The sequence below is a fragment of the Oryzias latipes genome, chromosome 20 (assembly GCF_002234675.1).
Source record: "Oryzias latipes chromosome 20, ASM223467v1".
NCBI lineage: Eukaryota > Metazoa > Chordata > Actinopteri > Beloniformes > Adrianichthyidae > Oryzias > Oryzias latipes.
In genome coordinates, this window is record NC_019878.2 from 8787126 (window position 1) to 8807668 (window position 20543).

The 20543-nt window shown below is 40.6% G+C and overlaps 1 protein-coding gene across 2 annotated transcripts in view; it reads right to left on the reverse strand.

Moving 5' to 3' along the window:
- LOC101161760 (partitioning defective 3 homolog) overlaps window positions 1–20543 on the reverse strand; it is a 409623-nt gene that overhangs the window by 125748 nt on the left and 263332 nt on the right. For both annotated transcript variants that reach the window (XM_023950354.1, XM_023950353.1), the window contains one exon: window positions 18679–18883. In XM_023950354.1, the coding sequence (XP_023806122.1) occupies window positions 18679–18883 (205 nt within the window). The remainder of the gene's footprint in view (window positions 1–18678; window positions 18884–20543) is intronic.

The window sequence follows — 20543 nt, forward strand, 5'->3', positions numbered from 1 at the left end:
CGAAGGACATTCTTCGACTGCGGGGCTGGGTGGGGGGTTCTCCGTATTCGCGGGTGTCTCTGGTCCACCTGTATTTGGACTCATTCTGGTTGATCTAAGTGATTTCGAGGGGATTTTGGGAAGAATATGGCGCTTTCTCAAAATGTCTGTTTTGGTTAAGAATTGCAAAGAAGGCTGGATGTTATTATGAATACGCTAACACGGCAAAGGTGTCGCAGTGTCAGTAACAGTAATGTTTGTAAGGGGTATTCGAATGTTTTTTACAGGTTGCAAACAAGGTTGGGAGTTATTGTAAATTCGCTTATGCACCTAGCGTTTAGCTGTTTCGGATTGTTTTTTTTTTAACATGTTCCAAATGAGGTTGGGAGTTACATGGATTGTTACCACACTAATGTGACTAACATGTAACGTCTTACAAACAAGTTCTAGAGATACTGTGAACGCTGTTAATAAAGTCGGACTGACTAACGGACATATTTCTGACCCTTTTGTGTTGCTTAGTGCACCTTAGTACAGTTAAGTCGGCCTTAAGTTACCAAAATTGGAAAATAGACCATCAGTTATCAGTCCGCCTTGTAATCCGAAGTGCCCTGTAGTGCGGAAAACATGGTAAATATTCGCACCAAATTTATACGGTTCATCAGTAATCTTTTTAATGGTTTTCTCTTACATCTTTCTGTTGTCCTTAACGCTTGTGCTATCCTAGGCACTTTACCATTGGGAGTGGGGTCATCTGGACCCCACAGACTTTTTTCTTCAATGATTTGTGATCTTCACTGGTTTCCATGGATTACATGAAATCTTTCCACCTTTATCCACCTTTGTCATGGTAGGGAGAACACGTCAATGTAAGGGTGGGGTCATCTGGACCCTACAAGATAGCACATGGGGTATGCAAGCCAGGTACTCAAAGCATTTTTTTAAACATTTTAGCAAATAGAGGACAAGGACTGTGATAAGAAAGAATAAAAAAGTAATTCAACAACATTTTGGAAATTATAAAAATAAATAAATGACCAATAAACCTGTTTTTGCTTATGTTTTAACTATTTGCACTATTTGCATCCAAAATGTGTTTTACAATATTATACTTGGGTGTGTTTGCTTTAAATGATTTTATATTTACTTGATTTTAAGATTTAATGTAGAACTTATGCTTGGTCGGTAATATTTTAAACCGATCTACGTGGCTGGTGAGTTAGAAATCAAATTAAATGTCAGCATTTTTTAGCAGCCAGTTAGGCACTCCGATTGTTTTGAGGCAAATCCACCTTAACACTGAGTGTTTTCAGACAAACCTCCACAGTTCAGCTCCATAAAGACAAAAAAAAAAAAAAAACTGCATCCACTGTTTGGTATAAATATCTTTTGGCAACAAAAAAAAAAAATCCTCTTCACAGCTGACACACTAACACGTTTGGGGAATCTTGGTAAAGCTAAAAATTGTGGTGTGATTCTTTATAGGAGAACAGAAAACCCTTTAGGTGGGACAACCTAACCCCACTCGCTGTGGACTGGTTGGTTTTTCACAGTCTAAAATTCAGAACCAGAGTCGGATCAAAAATTCAAAACCGTAACTTCAAAACATCATGACCAGATATGAAATAGAAATCATCCAAAATATGAAATCTCCTTTAAAAACGCTCAATGTGTGTCCTTAGTGTCATGTCAATATGACCAGCTGTTTGGCACAATTTAAATAAAATTCTTTGAAATAATTTTAATACTCTAAGTGCAATAAACATAAACAGATGTTGGAGAGCCAGATGTGTCTTTTAAACTAAAGCTGCCACAGGCCAGTGGCATTTCGTGCAGGCTACATCAAAACGTGACACCTCATTTCTTTCGCCTCATTGGAGGATTTTGCGACCACGCCGGTTCTCCTAATCAAGAAGAAGCGTGGATGTAGATTACTCCTGCCACCCAGAACAAAGAGTGGAAACAACAGGTAGAGGAAGATGAGGTCGGGAGTCACATGTGCTCATCCTGGGCGGCAAATGCTCTGAACCCCAGAGGCATGACATCCATTTATTCATGACAACTGGCTGAGCGCAGGTAGGGGGGACAACGCCGCAGGTGCAGCACCAGAATAAGAGGAGGATTTTACTCCAGTTGGGTTTCATGGCTGGGCAAAAGCAAAAGTAAAACACCTGAGATTGCTCAGTTACAGAGAAGCTGCGTGAGGTCATTCCATATTAAAATACAGAAAAAAAAATCAATTTTTCTGCGTATGAACTGTTTACCATCTTGAATCTTGTTCAAATCCAGCCTATTTCAAACAGATGTCACTATTTCTTCCTGCTTAGCATAAAAATGACATTACATGGAAATAAACTTTTTCTGACGTGTGCAACGGAAATATGTTTCTGTCTTCAAACTTTTCCATAAATACACCATAAATACATTTTATTTTTCCAGCCATGTCAGTCAACAATTTTCCGCCACTTTTTCACGCTTCTCTTTAAAAAAAAATCCTTTTGGGTTCCTGAAACTTCCACAAGTCTGCCTGTGTGTCCAAAGGGCTAATCAGCAACTACACTTCAGCAGAAGCCATTAGAGAAGCACAATAAAACAGATTTATTTTTTCTTAGCATTTCTTCCACCCGAGTAAAAAAACAAATCAAGGAAGAAATGCTAAAAATTGCATGAAAAATGGTCAGTCATACTGTGTTTTTATATATATATATATATACATTATACACACACACACACATATATATATATATATATATATATATATATATATATATATATATATATATATATATATACTGATGTTCATGAATTATTCTAAAAAATAATCCACTCACTGGAAAATGTCTCCCCATAAAGCAGAAAGAACAAACAAAAAGAAAACATCCAAGCTCCGAATAAACATCAGAGCGGACTGCAGTTCTCAGTTTCAAAGAAATGCCAGAGCTGAGTAACTGGGTTATGTAAAAAACAAAAACAAAAAAACACACACAGTAAGTCATTTATCCTAACTGCTAATTATTCATATGGAGGCAAAAGCAGGTACACACAATCATCAGCGTGTGTGTGGTTTACTTTATTTGTGTGTGTGGAAGAGCAGCTTGGCTTTTCCATATTTCAAACAGCTTGAGCATTACAAAGGACAAGGCCCAACCCAACATGATTGCCTTTAATGTTTCACATAAATCACAGAATTGTGTTTGTGAGAGACAGAGAGGTGGCGAGCAATAGAGGAGGAGGGGGGGGGGGTGCAGCATGGCTATAGAATATTTCAAATTCCTGACACCTCAGATTAAAGCCTCTCATTAGAACACAAATAAAGTCCAAAGACATTCATGCATTCATTTATTAGAGCGATTGGGCTCGCTTCTGAAGGACAGAAGATACGCTGATGCTGCGCTTTTAAAAGCATGTTCTAGAAAAGCGTGTTCAAATCTCTTGAATCTTACTCCAGGCTTTATTTTCACAACTCTATTCCAGGATGCCATCCATAAGTCACTATCCGAGTCCCTGATTGGTTAAAGTTCAACTAGTTTAACTGTCAATGGATGCGCATTTTGTACCTGGCAACCAAAAACATGAAACCTGCGAAATTTGTGAACGCAAGAGTTTTGAACAGGGAAACCCAAAACGGCCATGAACGCATCGCTTAATAGGCATATCATTGGAAGCGGCTGCTTCAATGCAAATTGCCGAGGGCTGTGTGAAGGTAGCTGTAACCCTTGTGCTATCCTTGGCACTTTTACGTTGGGAGTTGGGTCATCTAGACCCACTAGACAGTGCTCTGAACCTTTTTTCTTCAATGATTTGTGAACCTCACTGGTGTCCATGGATTACATGAAATCTTTCCACCTTTATCCACTTTTGTCATGGTAGGGAGAACACGTCAATGTAAGGGTGGGGTCATATAAGATAGCACCAGGGATGTAACCCATTCGTTACAACCAAATCCATGTCCCTGATTGGTCACAGTTCAGCCTGATTTAACTTTAACACATGTTCAATGGCTGCCCGCTTTGGACGTAGTTTATAAAAACTTGTGTCGTTATGCATGGACGTACGAGTTTTAGAAGTCTCAAAATAATATTCAAATAGGCTTTTCATTGGAAGTGGTCGCTTGAACGTGCGTTGACGAGGGTGGTGTGAACGTAGCTTTATAGGGAAAATGTGGCCGTGAAAACCTGTGGGTTTTTTTTTCCTATATCTTCTATATCTTCAACAAAACAAATGGTTACGTATGAGGGGCACATGCTGAGACACAGGCTGGTGAAGAGGGGTCGTCTCTGCCTTTGGAAGAGCTTCAGTCGGTGGATCAGACTGTGACCTAGTTTCAGAGCAACACACTCCATTCTTAATGGGACATTTTGATCATTGCCACTCTCTGTGCGCTCAGGCGGGCTTCCGCCACAGAACTCAAAACACTTCAGTTCAATGCAGCATGGATGTCAAAAGGCCACAATTTTGGGAGAATCCACCTGACTTGTTGAACTGCAACACACCTGAAACTGATGGTACAGGATTCTAGTTGTTACTTCTGATTAATTCGCTCATCAGACACTGTTTTTGTTGTTGTTTTGATTCGCCTTGCCTCCCCGCTCGATTTGCATCCTGATGAGTCTGGACACTGATGTGCTTGAGACACTCAGATGCCAAACTGGAGGAGGAAGGCGGGAAGCGCCGCTGTCTCGTAAAACGTCAGACTTTGAAATACACGTCGGTCCGAGCGCTGCATGCGATTACATCGCAGAAAGGAGACAGCAGAACCGCTGATCCGTGATATACATTCCTTCCAGCATTCAATGGGAGACTGGAGAGGTCTTTCTGTCAATGCAGTGATGAATCCCCAGGGCTAAAAGGGGGAGGAAGAGTGAGGAGGGGTATATCTGTGGATGTATGGAAAGAAAAGAGGGAGGGATTGACAGTAATAGTAAGTAAAGTGAGGATGAGCTAAAGTCCAGGCGAATCGCATCCACAGCGACTGTAGATCATGAGCCGGGTAAGATGAATAGCCAGCACCTTCATCCTTTTAGTGCTGAAGGAGGGTGGCAATCAAAAAAATAAATAAAAATAAAGGACGTGACCAAAAATCCCTCCTAAAACCCGAGTGCGATATCTGAAAAAGAATAATCCGCAAGGAGAATCCTCTGAGTGGAACTTCTGCTGAAAAAAAAGTTCTCAGGCAGGAAGGTGGAGCATAACTAAAGTTACCAAACTCTTCCTTGGCATAAATAAAGCCTTAGTCACATGCACCTGTATAGGTCCTGCAGCTTTTTTGGGTTGTCTGAGCTTGTAGAGGGTCGTCCGCAGGAGCGACTAAATTTTAAAGACCCACTCCGATGAAAATTGTGTGATACATAGTATCTGAAGTGCGTGTACAGTCACTGAGCAGTCTTTGACCTTGTTATTTCGTCCGTGGACAGCCCGTATTCGTCCTTAAGGGCATGTTTGACTAAAGCCCAACAAATCTGAGCAGAGGGGTTTAAATCCTGCTGAGTCACTTGTCAAACTATGATGTGATTTGGCTTTGACTCGTCTCGCATCAGTCCTTGATAGCATCTCATAGAAAGACCCAAATCTCTTGAACATCTCATTCACCCTTTCTTCTACAAGATTTGTGTGAATTAAATCCAAAAACTAGTAAAAATAAAACCTTTAAAATAAAAGAATAAGCAGATTTCTTCTTTTACCATGCTTGGCACATGCCAAGACACTGACGGAATAAGACGGATATATTTTGTGGCTTTAATTTGCTCCCTTTGATGGAAATCAGATGTGTAATTCAACATCAATTGATATTACGTTTGTAATTCAAAGGCAATTTTCCCTCTCTGCCGCGATTGTCTCCGTCCTTGTCCTCTTACTCATATGTTAATATATGTGCACATCAGCAGGTGGGAACTCTGCAAATGGGGAAAGGTCATTTCAGCCAAAGGCCTCTCTTTCATTACATGCTAAGCCTGGTAGGTGAGTGAGCAGACTAGTAATGACTCCAACCAGGGAAGGCAATCCACTTCATTTCCATACACACAGGGGGGAATAAATAGGTTTTCCCATGTGCATTTCTCACTTTTGTCTCTGTAATATCAAGTATTCTATGCATTTCTAATTCATTTTTTCTTCCTTAGATGGAGACATCTATATATTATTCATTACGTGGGACATCAGTTTCATTTGTATCGTTTAGAGCAGCAAAACTGATATGTTTCTCCTGGCTAAAAGTGTTGTTATTAGGATTATTTTTAAACCCCCAAAAGTCAAGACGTATTGAACATTGCTTAGATTGATCAAAGCAATCTGGCTTAGACAGAAAAACATCAAAGTGTTTGAACAACGACAAAAAAGCAAAGAAGAAAAAAAGGTCAAGAAACACGGAGCCAAAGGAATACTATCTGTCCATTGTGCACACATTCATGCAACGACGAACACAATAAAGGCGGCCACCCAAAATGACATGCAAAACGTGTATGTGTTAGGTTGGTGGTAAACTACTTCTGGCCAAGAGTTCATACCGTAGGAGTATTGCAAGACAGATTACAGAAATTCAACCATCCAAGAATTCTATTCGGGTTTATTTCAGAGAACTATAATGACAAAACTTTCTAATCTCCACATCTCTGTTCTTTGTGAGCACGCAAACTCACTGGCATCACTACAAGACTCTGGACTGGAGGCCAGACATACCATCTGAGATTTCAGGTATTTTACATTTTTAGCCAAAATCAAAGACCTGTGTTATTTTCTAGAACAGTTTCTGCACAGCGGCAGGAGTTCATTAGAAATTTGCCTCTGAGTTGTGGGGGGGACTGTTGGCACGGACTAAGCCAGCCCTGACTTCCCATCATCCACTTGATTACACTTTTTCCCTTTGCTCCTGATTCACCATGATTTTAAGTAAGAAATACTCACAAATGCAATTTTATTTCGGATTTTCTGTGTATACATCCTTCATCATCAGACACATTTTTAAAAGACATATTGTGTGTTGTTGTCTAACATATATTATTATACCTTTGATTTTTTTTGTCATTCTCCTCAGTTTAAGGAGGTTGAGGATACCTACATGATGTGTTCAAAGTGTTTTGCAGCAAGACTTAATTTTATCTCTCCTTTCCACATAAAATGGCTTAGCCTTTTCTACATTCTGGGGGAAAACACAGGAGGCACTGAATCTCCTTTTTTGGCAATTTAGTGAATTTCAGACAATCCCTTCCATGGCTGTCATGTAGGTACTTCTGGGTCATTTCACCCAGTCTGAACATCTTTGGGACAAAAAAAAGAAAGAAAAAAGGAAACCAGAATATCTGGGCACCCACAATAAAAACATTCACACTAGAACTGTTTTATACTAATCTCTTTAATATATAAGAAATTTAAGAAATGTTATTGTAATATAGATAAACCAAGAGTCTAGACTGCGTTAGAAACATATTTTCTGGGATAGGTTGTCAAACCCATAAAGATGTATTATTCTAAATAAGACAAATTCTTATAATCAGAAAACAATAGCAAAAGATCATCAGCAAATAAAGGTATAGTCACATACACCCATACAGGGGTTGACCAATATGGGTGCTTCAGATTTCTGGGTTGTCTGAGCCTGTGAAGAGTCGTAGAGAGGATTCTTGCACCTTAAGAGGAGCGCAGGTGTGTCTTGCAGTTCCCTTGAGGCACATGGAAAATGGAACATACGATTGTCGTGTGTGTGGTAGGCGTATCGTGAAGTAGTCATAGGACTAATGTCAGTGTGCCCTTATACCACACTCTGAGCTACGACTAGATTTGGGCTGTCTGTGTAGGAATAAGGTTTACAGGATATGCAAGGAGCACACACCTATTATGTGAACACCACTTGCGGGTAGTCAGCAGAATTCGGGATTACACCCAGATTTGGACACGACACGCGTCCGTGTTTTGTATAAGTGTTTGCTATGACCTAGCATACTTGTAGAAAAAAATATGACTAAAAGTTTTCGGTCACCGGCTTAACAAGAGTTCTTTGACTCTAATATTTTGTCAAGGCTACGTGTGTGCCCTTTGCACCAATTTCACCGACACCCACCCATAGGGGCAGTTCGGACAAATTCATTAGACAATATTTTGTACAGTAGATGGTGTTGTGCCTCAATTAAGCTCGTTTAAAGCTGTTCCATTTGTTGTTGCTACAAGAAACACTAGTGCTGGAGAGGTGGGGATGTGGTTACTTCACAGGGTTTAGTTTGTGTCCGTTAAACTCAAGTGGAAAAAGAAGTGAAGAAAGTGAGAGGAAAAAGCAAGGTTGACTGTGCGTCTGCTGGACATTCCACTGGGGTTGGATCATTAGTAGTCATAGGGCTGTAGGAGCGGAGGGTTCTACTGCTACACTTAATTTGAACTCTTTAATAACACACTTTATGAATTCCGTCCTGTTGCGATGCCCACTGCACGAGACACAGCATGAGAGACATCGGTGGATCTCATTTCAGGCCAACAAGACTTCAGATTCAATTAACTCTGTCGCCCGAAACCACCTCCGTCTTGCACACAGTTGGACACGCACACAAGGCAGCCTCTGCCACTACTCCCTCCCTATGCTTCAAGGTCCATCTTCGAGCTGTAGGATCATTTGAAACCTAATTACTGCCGAGCTGTCTGATGGAGGCCCTGTGCTGTCCAATCACATTTGCATCGAGTGGCCGAAAGCAGGAACAGTGCGGATGGACAACATAAAGGCCCCCCTTTAGCCCTCTAGCAAGTTCTGCATGTTTGCTGAAGTCAGCGAGCACCCACCTCCCCTTTTTTGTCAATCCTGCAATTGTGTAAGAATGCCTAAACCCCCAGAGATGTTGACATCTAAATTTTTTAGAGAACACAATGTTGGCCCCACCTTAACTCAATGTACCCAGGAGTTAAGTTCTTATATTGACTTCATCCATTGTTGCTGTGTGCTGTAGTTATCTCCTCCCCAGCGACTTTTTTCAGTTATATGGCCTCTTGCTGGGAATCTCGGGTGCATAACAGCCAGGATGGGAAAGAGGTGCCACACACTGAGATCAAAAATGACCTCTTTAAAGTCAGTGGGTAATTCGTCAGCTTTTGAACACGGAGGTGATGGGCAGTGCGCCGACAAGTGCGTTTGCACCAAGAAGCTGAGAAAGGTGACCTGCCCTTTATATAGCACAGTCTGAGATGCATTCCTTTCAGCTGTGCAGCCAATTGAAGGTGATATTGAGGCATGACATTGCACTTGGTGAGACTGTAAAAGGCTGACAAGGTTCAACCTGAAATTATAGCTGAAATACACATCAGTCTTCTTCTTCCACTTTTGGCTTCTCCCATCAGGGGTCGCCACAGCGAACGAGTCGCATGGTAAATTTGGCAATGTTTTACGCCGGATGCCCTTCCTGACGCAACCTTCTCAAACCGGGCTTGGAACCGGCAGAGGTAGAGAAGGGAACAGGGAGCAGCCCGGAGTCGAACCTGGGTTTCACGGACGGAAGGCGCCGCAAACCAGCACGAGCTAAACTGGCTCTAGTTTAGCTGAAATACACATCAGTAACAAAGGAAATTTGTGGATGATGGTAGTGGGCCACACTACAAGATTGTGTTGTTTTAGGTTTAATGTCTTAAGCTTGTAGTATAATTTAGAAACCTGACCCCATCGTCCATTCCAAGAAGTTGGAGCTTGTCACCACTAGAGACTGCTTTAAAGAAAGGACTTACTATTAGTATTACTTACTATTATTTGTAATATAAAAAAGAGAACCAATGCACTAAAAATAAAATGACAAAACGTTTTTTGACGTTGTTTTTGCTTTCAATGCTAATTTCTTCATTTTCTTTCTTTTTATTATTATTTTTTAAACTTCAGAGCTGAAGGCCTCTTGTGTTGGACATATTTTACTGTTACAATAGGGATTTTTAGACAAACAAAGTTTATATTTTTATAAATCCCTTTTTGTATTTGAGGCTAAGGCTTATTTATAATATTTATGTTTATACGCATTCCTTGTTGGACCGGACAGAAGAAAAGAAGAAGAGAGAGGGTGTAGGATGTTAGAGATGGGGGGGGGGGTTAAGGGGTTAAGATAGGAAGGATAGAGGGGGTGGGGAAGCAGGGGATAATACAGAGTCATAACACAAGAGTGTCACAGGTATACTGCATGACTTAGTTCTCACATACACACATATACACATCAACAAATAGTCTGCACACAGCTATTTGCAGGATCTAAGTATATTCATACATTGATGATAGTAGACTTGTCTCACAGGCGCACCGATTGTAATTTACTTATGCACACAGACAGATACACACAGAATTTGCATAACCATAATTTTTGGAGAGGGTTGCAAAAACATTACCCATGCCCAATCAAACAATTACATACAAATCATTTCTTAAGGTTCTATTCACGACAACGGTGAGCTGTCCAAGATGTACGCCAGCCTTCACCCAACAGTAGCTGGGATAGGCTCCAGCAACCCAGTATCCTGGATAGATGAACAAATAAATGTCTGTGCGTGTGTGTGTGTGTGGGGGGGGGTACTTTCTGAATCTATTATTTTTATTCTTTTTCTGATTTGTTTTATAGAATTAGGAAAATGTTTACTGTATTTTCCACACTGGTTGCTCAAATGCGCTCATTTGAGCCTCTATGTGAACATAGCATTAAACTAAACAAGCTGTTTATTACCAATACATGCTTGAGTGAGTCATATGTGTTATTCTAGGTCAAAATCAAGGTTTTGTATTTTATTCATTATTAAAGAAAGAGTTTATGGAAGAAATTATAGTTTTTCTTTGATACATTCAAGCAGTAAACTGTTGGAATAGGTTTGTTTTTCAGAGAGCTCTTTCATTTATTGAAACAATACTGTTACACGTGTTTTTCAAGAAAGGAAAAACATTGTTCAAAGCTGGACCTTGCATTTTTCTTTTAACACCTTCGCCCAGACATTACGATAAGCGAGGCAACAGGAAATTTAGCGCAATTATCTTTTTCTCGCAGATCACATTCAGCAGATGTCAGGGTCCACATGCAGAGGCGTGTAATTACTGCGCTGAATTCACATGCGTTTCAGCGTGAGTGTGTGTTTCAGCAGAGGGAAGTGGAAGGGCTGCGTTCAACACACAAATGCCAGTTATTCCGTAGTGATATTGGTATATTAATGAGCCACACGCGCCATCAGCTGTTCACGCCCACAAGAGCAGAGAGAAACGGCGTGGAGCTCTGCAGTAACATGCTACAGCACAGATCGTTCATGTTCGTCATCATTTCTGAACACCTGTGCATGGATGAACACTGGTTACGAATAATAGAAACGGAAAGACTTCTTAAGCTACATCCACAACGCCCTCGACAGCATGTCAGCATGCTCTTGAACGCGCGTCACATGCTTAGTGTGAACGTAGCGTTAGAGTTTTGTCCTCGCTCTGCCACATTTCCTCTCAGAGAGGGCCTATATTTGAAGGGAGGAGTCGGCAAACAAGTTCCACTTGGGTGATGGAAATAGAGGGGTGAGGACAGAGGTGGGGGGGGGGGGGGTGCACAACTGCCACACTTAGCTATGGCTGATGGCTTTTTGTTGTCAGATTGTTAGGAAAAGTGGAAGGGTCTTGGGGAAAACGGAGAGACGAGGAATCGGTGAGGAGGAAGGTTGAAGTTGATGCCAGAGCCCATTACCATGCTCTTTCGCAAAAAACAAAACATCCAAAAAAAAATGGACCACCACACATTCACATGCAATCTACAGCTACCCCCCACACACACATAGACATATTTTAGAGGCGAAAATCACCTAAAATCCACAATCCTCCCTACAGGCAGCAGCATGATGCCGTGACTGTGAAAGGCTCCCTGCCTTTCTCATCCCCCTATTCCCTTTCTCTTTCACCCTTGGTTCCTACTCTCTCTTGGTGCCCCAGTTCACTCCAGTGCACACGCTCCCTCTTCTTTCTTCATTCCATCGTTTTAAATCCCCCCCTTCATCTCTCCCAGTCTTTGGTACCCTTTTTTTTCTCCTCAAGCCCTTCCCTCATATTTTCCCAGCCTTTCCCTCCTCCTCTCCTTTATGCTACCCTACTACTCCTTTTTCCAAAGACATATTAGCATTCAAAACAATTCTTGAATTATCCGCCTGGATATAGAGAGCTGCAAACCTACACCAATCCCATTTTCACACGAGATAAGGAACGTAGGAAATATGGATTTTACTTTCATGGATTTTTATTTGTACTTCCTTCAGTTTATTCACATTTTTCAGGTTTAATATCTTTGCAGTTATGCTCATTTTAAGGTTGTATTTGAGAAATTATTGGGAGCTTACTGGAGTAACACCTCGCCTTTGCTGTTATCTTTCTTTTCCAGCACACTCTATGACTTGGAATTTGGTGCAGGACAGTGTGTTTGTGTCAGTGTTATCGCCTTAAATGTACCCCACTGCTTGTCCAGTGACAGCAACATCCTAGAATCTATAATAAGTGTTTTGTGAGTAAAACCTGTTATAATATTCAAACAGGAGAATGCCTATCCAATCAGGTCAAGAATTGCATGCTAATTTCACATCAGTTTTTCTTTAAAATGTCGGATTTTTGACTATTATATCGACTACTTTAATTTTTCTTTTTTTTTCCTTGTGCCACACAGATTGTGTCCATATTTTCTTACTACTTAGTGCACTAAAGAGGGTGTTCACCATGTTGTCTGGTTTCTGGATCTACAATTCCAAAAACAATGCACTAAAACTTTCCCAGAAGCCTTTGCAAAAGACAACTTTTTTCTGAACTATAATGCAAACCAAACTATAACGCACATTAGGCGAGTCAAAAGAGTCAGAGATAAGCCCAAACCTTGTACTTGTTTGTCACATGCGACATGTTAGTAGCATTAGTCATGTTAGCCACATTGGCCACGTTAGCGTATTCAAATACTTTTAACTCCCAATCTTCTTTGCAACACGTAAAAAAACAGACTGATACCGGTAGAACTAATGCCGAGATTTGCTGCCACACACGCGGCGCCATGATGATCATAATAATATAATGCTACTGTGACTACGCTAACTCCCAACCTTCCTAGCAACACATTAAAACAAAACAGTCTAGCACCGCTACACATTAGCCATTTTAGCATATTTCCAATAACAGAGCGCAGTGTATTTCTCAAAATTGCTTATCCCTTGTGCTATCCAAGGCACTTTGATAAGCGCTATTTAATAAATAAAGTTTGATTTGATTTGATTTGATTTGACTTTAACGTTGGGAGTGGGGTCATCTGGACCCCACAAGACAGTGCGCTAAACCTTTTTTCTTCAATGATTTGTGATCTTCACTGGTGTCCATTGATAACATGAAATCTTTCCACCATTATCCACCTTTGTCATGGTAGGGAGAACACTTCAATGTAAGTGTGGGGTCATTTTGACCCCACAAGATAACACCAGAGTTAAAGCGCCTTATAGTGCAGAAAATAGGTTGGTGTGCATCAGTGCTCACTACATTAGCAAAAAATGAACCACAATGCATTGCTTTTGACAGATTTGTCATGTGAAAAAATAATTTTTACTTTTTTATATTTAAGTTTTCATCTTTAAAACACAGCGGATTTATAGTTTTTTTAATATCTTCATATTTAGTTTGTTGTCCTTCGGTAAATGGGTAACATCATATTCGAACATACAGTAGTGAGAGTGATGTTATGTCAGCTGCTACTTAAACTGTCTAAGTTTAATTTAGAAAGAAAAAACTAAAGCTAATTTTGTTAGAATATCTGGAATAGGTGCTACTTAAATAAGTCAATTTTTCAATTCTTATGTTTTCTAGTCTGAGGATCCTTTTCGTTTTTGCTTCACACAATCTAAAAAAAAAAAAGTCTATTTGAGGTAAGGTATCCAAGAAAATTATTACAATTTACCAATGGAAAAAAAAGTTTGTCGCTCAATTACTCACAAATGGGAATAGTCGGAATAGTCCTTTGTTCCAAGTGAGTTATTACCACCCAACAATGATAATAATGTCTACTGTAAACATCCACTGAAGCAAAAGCTAAATGTCCCCAAAGAATGAGAAGAAACCACAAGAAATATGTCAAATTTCTTGTCAATTTAGAATTAACAGCGGATAATTACATTTTCTGAAATGTAAATTTTGCATTCTTTTACTCTAAAAAAATATGCAGAACTTGCAAGTTGCAATCACTTCAATAAGGCTCCACCCTACGAAAACATTGTTCAATTTCCACATTTTTCTTGAAAATGAATGTACTTATTTGTAGTTGTGCATGAAGACTGTAAAAAACAAATTTGGACACTTAATCGCAACAAGCAATGGGGACGGGGCTTCGATGTAGGAGGTTAGGCCGTGTGGAAGGAGATAAACAACACCTCATTAGGCGTGTTGAAAGCGGTCATCGAGGCTGACTGAGATGTCTACGAGCGTGATGCGGCCTCGGAGCCCCGGGCTTTTGTCGCTTATGACAACCTTACAACAACTAAACAATCCTGAGGAGACTGGAAAGTCAGGATCACACGCGAGCCACCAAAAAAGACATGATAATAAGATGCAATTGTTTCATCTGACACTACAGTCTATAGATGCATGCAAGAGAACTTGGTAAAGTGACTGCTAGGGGTTCATTTTCCAGTCGATGCATGCATCTGAATATATAGGATATTCATTACTAAGTTATATACGCTTAAAGCCTCTCATTCTACAGTAAGTTAAGCCAATGTCCGGAGAAGACCTCCACAAAAACACTGTTTACTGATGTTTTTTTTCTTTGCTCAGGGCCTTAGTGAGTCAATTTTCTATCCGTCACACACACTTCTTGCACCCACTGCATTTATCTCACGCTTGCTGTCTCTTTCTCCCACTATATTAGCCTATTCTCCTTTTCTCCTGGCTCTGATGTTAATGCACTTCCAATCAGGCTGTCCATTAAGTGGACGTGCACAACACGCTCATCAGGCTGTCCAAAGACTTGCATGCAAATGAGCTGAAATTGCAGCGAATCCTAAGCTCCTTGAAGTCCTGTAAGAAGGAGAATGCAAGCATTAGACATGGATCTGTGAGAAAAGGCAGAAGCGCTGTCTGTTTTTTTTTGTTTTTGTTTTTGCTGATAAAAGATAGGCCAACACAATTACAATACATGGTTGATGTCAGGCTAAGGCAATAAAGGAATTCTTCAGAAGACTATGAAGATATATAATTCTATTAGGTCGTTGTGAAACCAGGACATCCCTGGAGACTTAGTCCAAAGGGGAAAGGAATGTGGAGACATTTCACACCCTTATTGGGTTTGATTTACATTTACAATACTTCCAGGAGAGGACCAAAGTCTTCAAAAAGTATGTAGTTCCAACAGCTGCTTACTCAGAGGCAGTTTTCGCCATGACAAACTCTGACCATGCACAAAGATGAAAACTGACTAGACGCACTGGTTATCTGACCGTCATTGTCAGGAACTTGTGGAGTAGTACCCAAAATGCAGGAATCCAGGCTTGATTGTGGGAACTTAAAGAATTTAACTACCTCCCTATTGCTCCAATTGCAGAGACATTTGATTTGTAGTGGTGTCTGAAAGTATTTTATTAAGGAGAAGCCGTAGTGACTTAGGGCTGGCCATCCCTCCACCGGTAGGGCGAACTGCATTGCGCTGGGGCGTGGATGTGCTCTCAAGCACAGAATACATTGAGGATAATTGAAAATAGAACATCTGTGGACAGTTAGAAAGTTCAACATGGAGGGACTGTGTCATTAGGGAAACAGAGCATCACAAAACCCAAGAAAATTCAACTGAAAAAAAGGCAAACTAAAGGATCCATCCTAAAAATAAAAAATGATCAATAATCAAGAACTATTACAAGACTACAACAAATCACATTAACATGCCAGGTCATTTGCTTTTTAAGATTTGCACTACGAGGCATTTTTTTCATGTAATATAATCCAATTACAATATTTACTCCCTTTGGTTTGGACCTGCAGGTTTTTTGGATTCACACTAAAGTGAATCGCACCAGAGTTCATTTGCAAGTTAAACTGAGATTCATGTAACGAAGCAATAACTTGGCCAAGAGTTCATCTTTTATGAACACAGCTTTAGCTCCATCCAGCGTTGACATTTTTTCGACTACAGTAACTCTTCAATGTAATTCCAGCAGCTTTGTGTATTGATATGCAATGTTTTACAGTAGTGAAGTGTTTACTCAATCAATCAGCTGATTCTGAAAAGGAGAAAAGTGGTTTTGTGCCAATGTGCAACTCTTTCTATTAGTAAACTTTTGAGTACATTCTTTGACTTTAAAGTTACTTAAATTATTTTACTGATGTGAAATGTTGCATATTGGTGAAAAGCCACTTTTCTTGTATCAGAATAAGCTGATTTATGTTGACAGCCTAAACACTTCACTACTGTATGAGAGTAAATAGCTGAGGAGTTACGGTATTTCAAAGACTGTCAACAGTGGAGCTAATGCTCTGGTATTAAAGGGTTGACTTGCTGGGTTTGCATCAGAACATAAACTTTCATGTTGGTCGAACAATGACTATTGTACCTTTAGCCACAGCCAAATGTCTTAACAACTCCAAAAGTTACGCTTGAACGATACAAAAGGAAAAAGACCGGAATGAGAACCGTCACATCTATTTGTTACACTGGCTTGTAGATCTCTAGTACCAATAAGAGGAAAGCACGGTTGAGTCTTTTATTTTGAAAAAAAAATGGTTTTTAAATGGAGAAAAGGTTGCAGACAGACAGAAAACCAAGAAGCCTGTCAGGGTAACACCTCTTTGTATTCAGGAAGCACGAGGTCTAGAGAGGCCTGCGGCATGCCAACTTTTAAGTGGCAATAGCACTCATGGATAATGAAGAATGCTGATGAGGCCAAGACGGACACGTGCAGGGCTTCTGCACTCAGCCAAAAAACTCCCCAGCAGCCGCCCACCGGCAACCGACAACTCCCAAATATTGCAGGGTTCTCCTTTAAACATCCCTGCAAGTGAGTCCACATGTAGTGTGCACACAAATGTAAGACAGAGGATGATCAGGCTCGGTGAATTCCTCAATCGTGACCTCGAAACACACTTATTGCCTTTATTGTTCATTACCGAGCTGTGCGCCACAATATGCTGACTAATCCTATTAAACTAATCCACATGAAAACAACTTATGGCCCCGATAACAGCTTGCGCCGCCTCCACCGTTAATTTATGCCGTGTTTAAATATGCATGCTTGAAATGAATGCATTGACTTCCCCGCCAATATTCATCGCAGAAGCAAATGTGAGTGCATACCTGCAGGATGTATGTTCTCAAGTAGTGGATATTTCCCCTGTTTGTGTATTACTCATTTTCCACACGAATACACAAAACTAATAACTCAAATGTTGCCGAATTTTCCGCAGGTACGAGCCTGTAGCACAGCAATAAAAACCACCAGCAGGTATGGGCCCACTGAAATGTGCTGCTGACTGTTTTTCTGTGAACTTTCCTTTTAAATTTCAAAGCTTTTAGGAGCAGAATCAGAATCCCACCTGCCAAAAGTGACTCTGTTGGAAACCTTTGGAAGTACAAGATGTGATGGATACAGCGGGAACCTGCTAACAGCAACAGCTGTAACCAAATCCAGCCCAATCCTTTGTTCCCTCTTCTGTCATTGGCACTGAGACGGAGCCGTCGGTATTGTCTGCTGGTTAACAAATATCGACTGTGTTTGGATTGCAAGTGCAAGCACATGAGATTATGAATAAAACATGTCTGCCTTCTTAAAAATAATCTGGCTCCAAAGTGCCAGAGGCTCTGAGGGTCGATAACCAGCACCCCACCCGCTCCAACTCCACAGGGTTTAAGGGGAAGTGTTTCTGTTAAAAGGCTGGGCAACAACTAGATAATATATTCAAAGTTTGTACGATTCGTCGTCAGGCGGAGTTATGCTACGCTCACACTGCCTTCAAAGTGACCACTCTCAACAAAAGCTCTATGTAAACATGAGTTTCGGGCTTCCCCGTTCAAAACTCTTGCATCTACGCATCGCTGATCATTGAATGCTGAATCAGTGTTAAACGTTAGACCACTTCAACTTTGACCAATCAGGGACTTAGTAGTGATGTTAGTATGGCGTCCTTTTTAATTAAAAAAAATGCCAACCGTTGAAAATCAATCATGAAGCACAAATTATTAGTTGCGGTTTAGTATAATTTAAGCAAAACCTATGTCTGCAATCATAAAAACGTTTGGCTACAACTAAAGCTACGTCCATACCTTTCCATCAAAAAGTCTGCGTAAATGCAAATAAACGCGAATTTTGGGCTTTACCATTCAAAATTCTTACGTTTTATGTGTAGTTACACACGTCATTATGAGCATTATCGGGCTCTACGTACAACATGCAAGTAAATGTGCACTGAAAGTTAAACCAGTTGAACTTTGACCAATCAGGGACTTGGCAGTGACATATGGATGGCATCCCTTTCAATTAATTTTTGAAAGTTGATCAAGGAGGAGAAATTAATAATTGTGGTTTGTGCCAGGCTGGAATTCTATGACACCAAGTCTTTTATATATTGGAATAGCGCTGTGAAAGAAAAAGCCTAAAGCAAGATTTAGATAGCACCGTGTGCTAACAGCGCGTTTAAGATTTGTTCTTAGATTACATGTAAATAGTATCGCACAGGGTGGCAAGGGGGGGGGGGGGGGGGGGGGTGGTCAAGGCACTTTTGTGTCCTACCTGAACATCTCGCCCAGCCCCTTCAGAACGCCCTTCTTTGATTTGTTCTTGTCCTTCTCCAGCTTCTTTTCCTTGGGCGCATCTTTGGGTTGATCTTTTTCCCTTTCCTCGTCACGACCTGTTGTGTTCTCGACCGCAATCAGCTCTCCGCTGGCAGACATGGACTCCCGGCCAGACCGTGAGCTTCCCTCAGTGTCATCATCCACTAAAAGAATAAAATAAAAATAAAAAAAACTCAGATGGAACTGTTAAGGTACATTTAATAAGAAAAATCTAACAAAATACCAACTGCTAAAACTTTGACAGACAAATAAAAGGGGGAAAAACTTTGGGCTGACTCCCTGCAGATTACACAGAAGTCATATTTAAAGTCAGCAGTTTCTCTTATCTGTGACAAAGCATCACTTCTTTCTTTTTGCTAACTTCAGAGGAGCCATAAAAAACTGTGTCCCACAAGGTATAACAGCTTTGAACAAAACACACTGAATTTATTTGCCTCATTAGAGCAGAATATATTTACATTGCACCCCTATTGAGGATTGTCTTGCACATATTTTCACTCAGCTAAAAGCCTGAAGTCATTTCGATTGTGAAAGTGTGCATTACGCAGCGATCACACGAGAGCCTGCCTGTTTTCTCCTGCTTTTTTATATCAAAGTGCTGCGACTGCATAGTCTGAGGTCTGATTATAGTCATACAATTCTGCCTCTTAATTATGTCGAAACCAATTTTCAAACCCAACATCAATCTAAGACCAAACTCCTTAGGTGATGTGAGGTTGATTAAACTGAAAGTTTCCATCACATCTAATCAGAACCAATGAACAAAATGTAATTAATCCGTCACTAATTATGCATTTAAACAATCTTGAAAAAAAGGCCTTTGGGGATCATAATTGCAAACATGTCTCTCTCATGGTGTATCTGGCTCCTGTCTGCGCCGGATCTGTTGCTATGGCGGTATAAAGATGTCCTTCAGATTACCGCTTGTTACAGCCATGCAACTTTTGCCTTTGATGGAGGAGTGTGAAGTGCTTATCGTGAGCGATGAAGGTGGGGAGACCGGGACGACGGGAAAGACTGATGGGAGGGGTGGGGTTCATACTTCAAAGAGGAATTGGTCTTTTTTGGTTTTCTGCTTGGATCTGCAGAGCTCTCAGCTATCTCAGCTATAAAGGAGGAATTGGAAAATGCAGCACAGTATGATGGGAACAAAGAGCAACTCGGCGTTCTGTTCCGCAATGCTCCACCTGCACTAATTTCTGGATGGGTATCGGTTGCATCGCTCCCTCTGCTGCTTTCTTATCGGGCACCCAGGAGCGATGGCAGCGAACTTGCGGCGCTACAGCGCATCTGCACATTCATACGAATGAGATTAGCAGTTGTGCGATTGTTGCCGCCTCTTAATGACACCAAGTCGCAGATAACACACTAAACAATAGAATCAAGAGCCTTCCGGAGGGGGGGGGAGTCATTATGGGTGTGTACCTGCCTCCACACACAAGTGCATTCAGAACTGTTTGTGTGGCTTCAGGTAGTGTTCTCTCATTTATCGCATGGGTTACATTCTAAAAATAACCTGCAAAAACTCTAAACTTTAAACTCTCAAAGTTTACAGCTTAATAGAAAAATTAGTCCAGTATTGTAGAATTCAACTCAATTCAATTTTCTTTATTTCAAACACAAATGAAAATAAATAAAATAGACAGATAAAACAAGACAGTGTGTTGTAAAAAAGGGGTGCGTTGAAGAGAAATCTTTTATGATCCCACCCCTTTTTTACAACACCTGATGATCTGCGTATTTCTATTTCCAGTTTGTTCATGTTATACATTCACAAAACATTTTTGCTTTTATTCATCATTT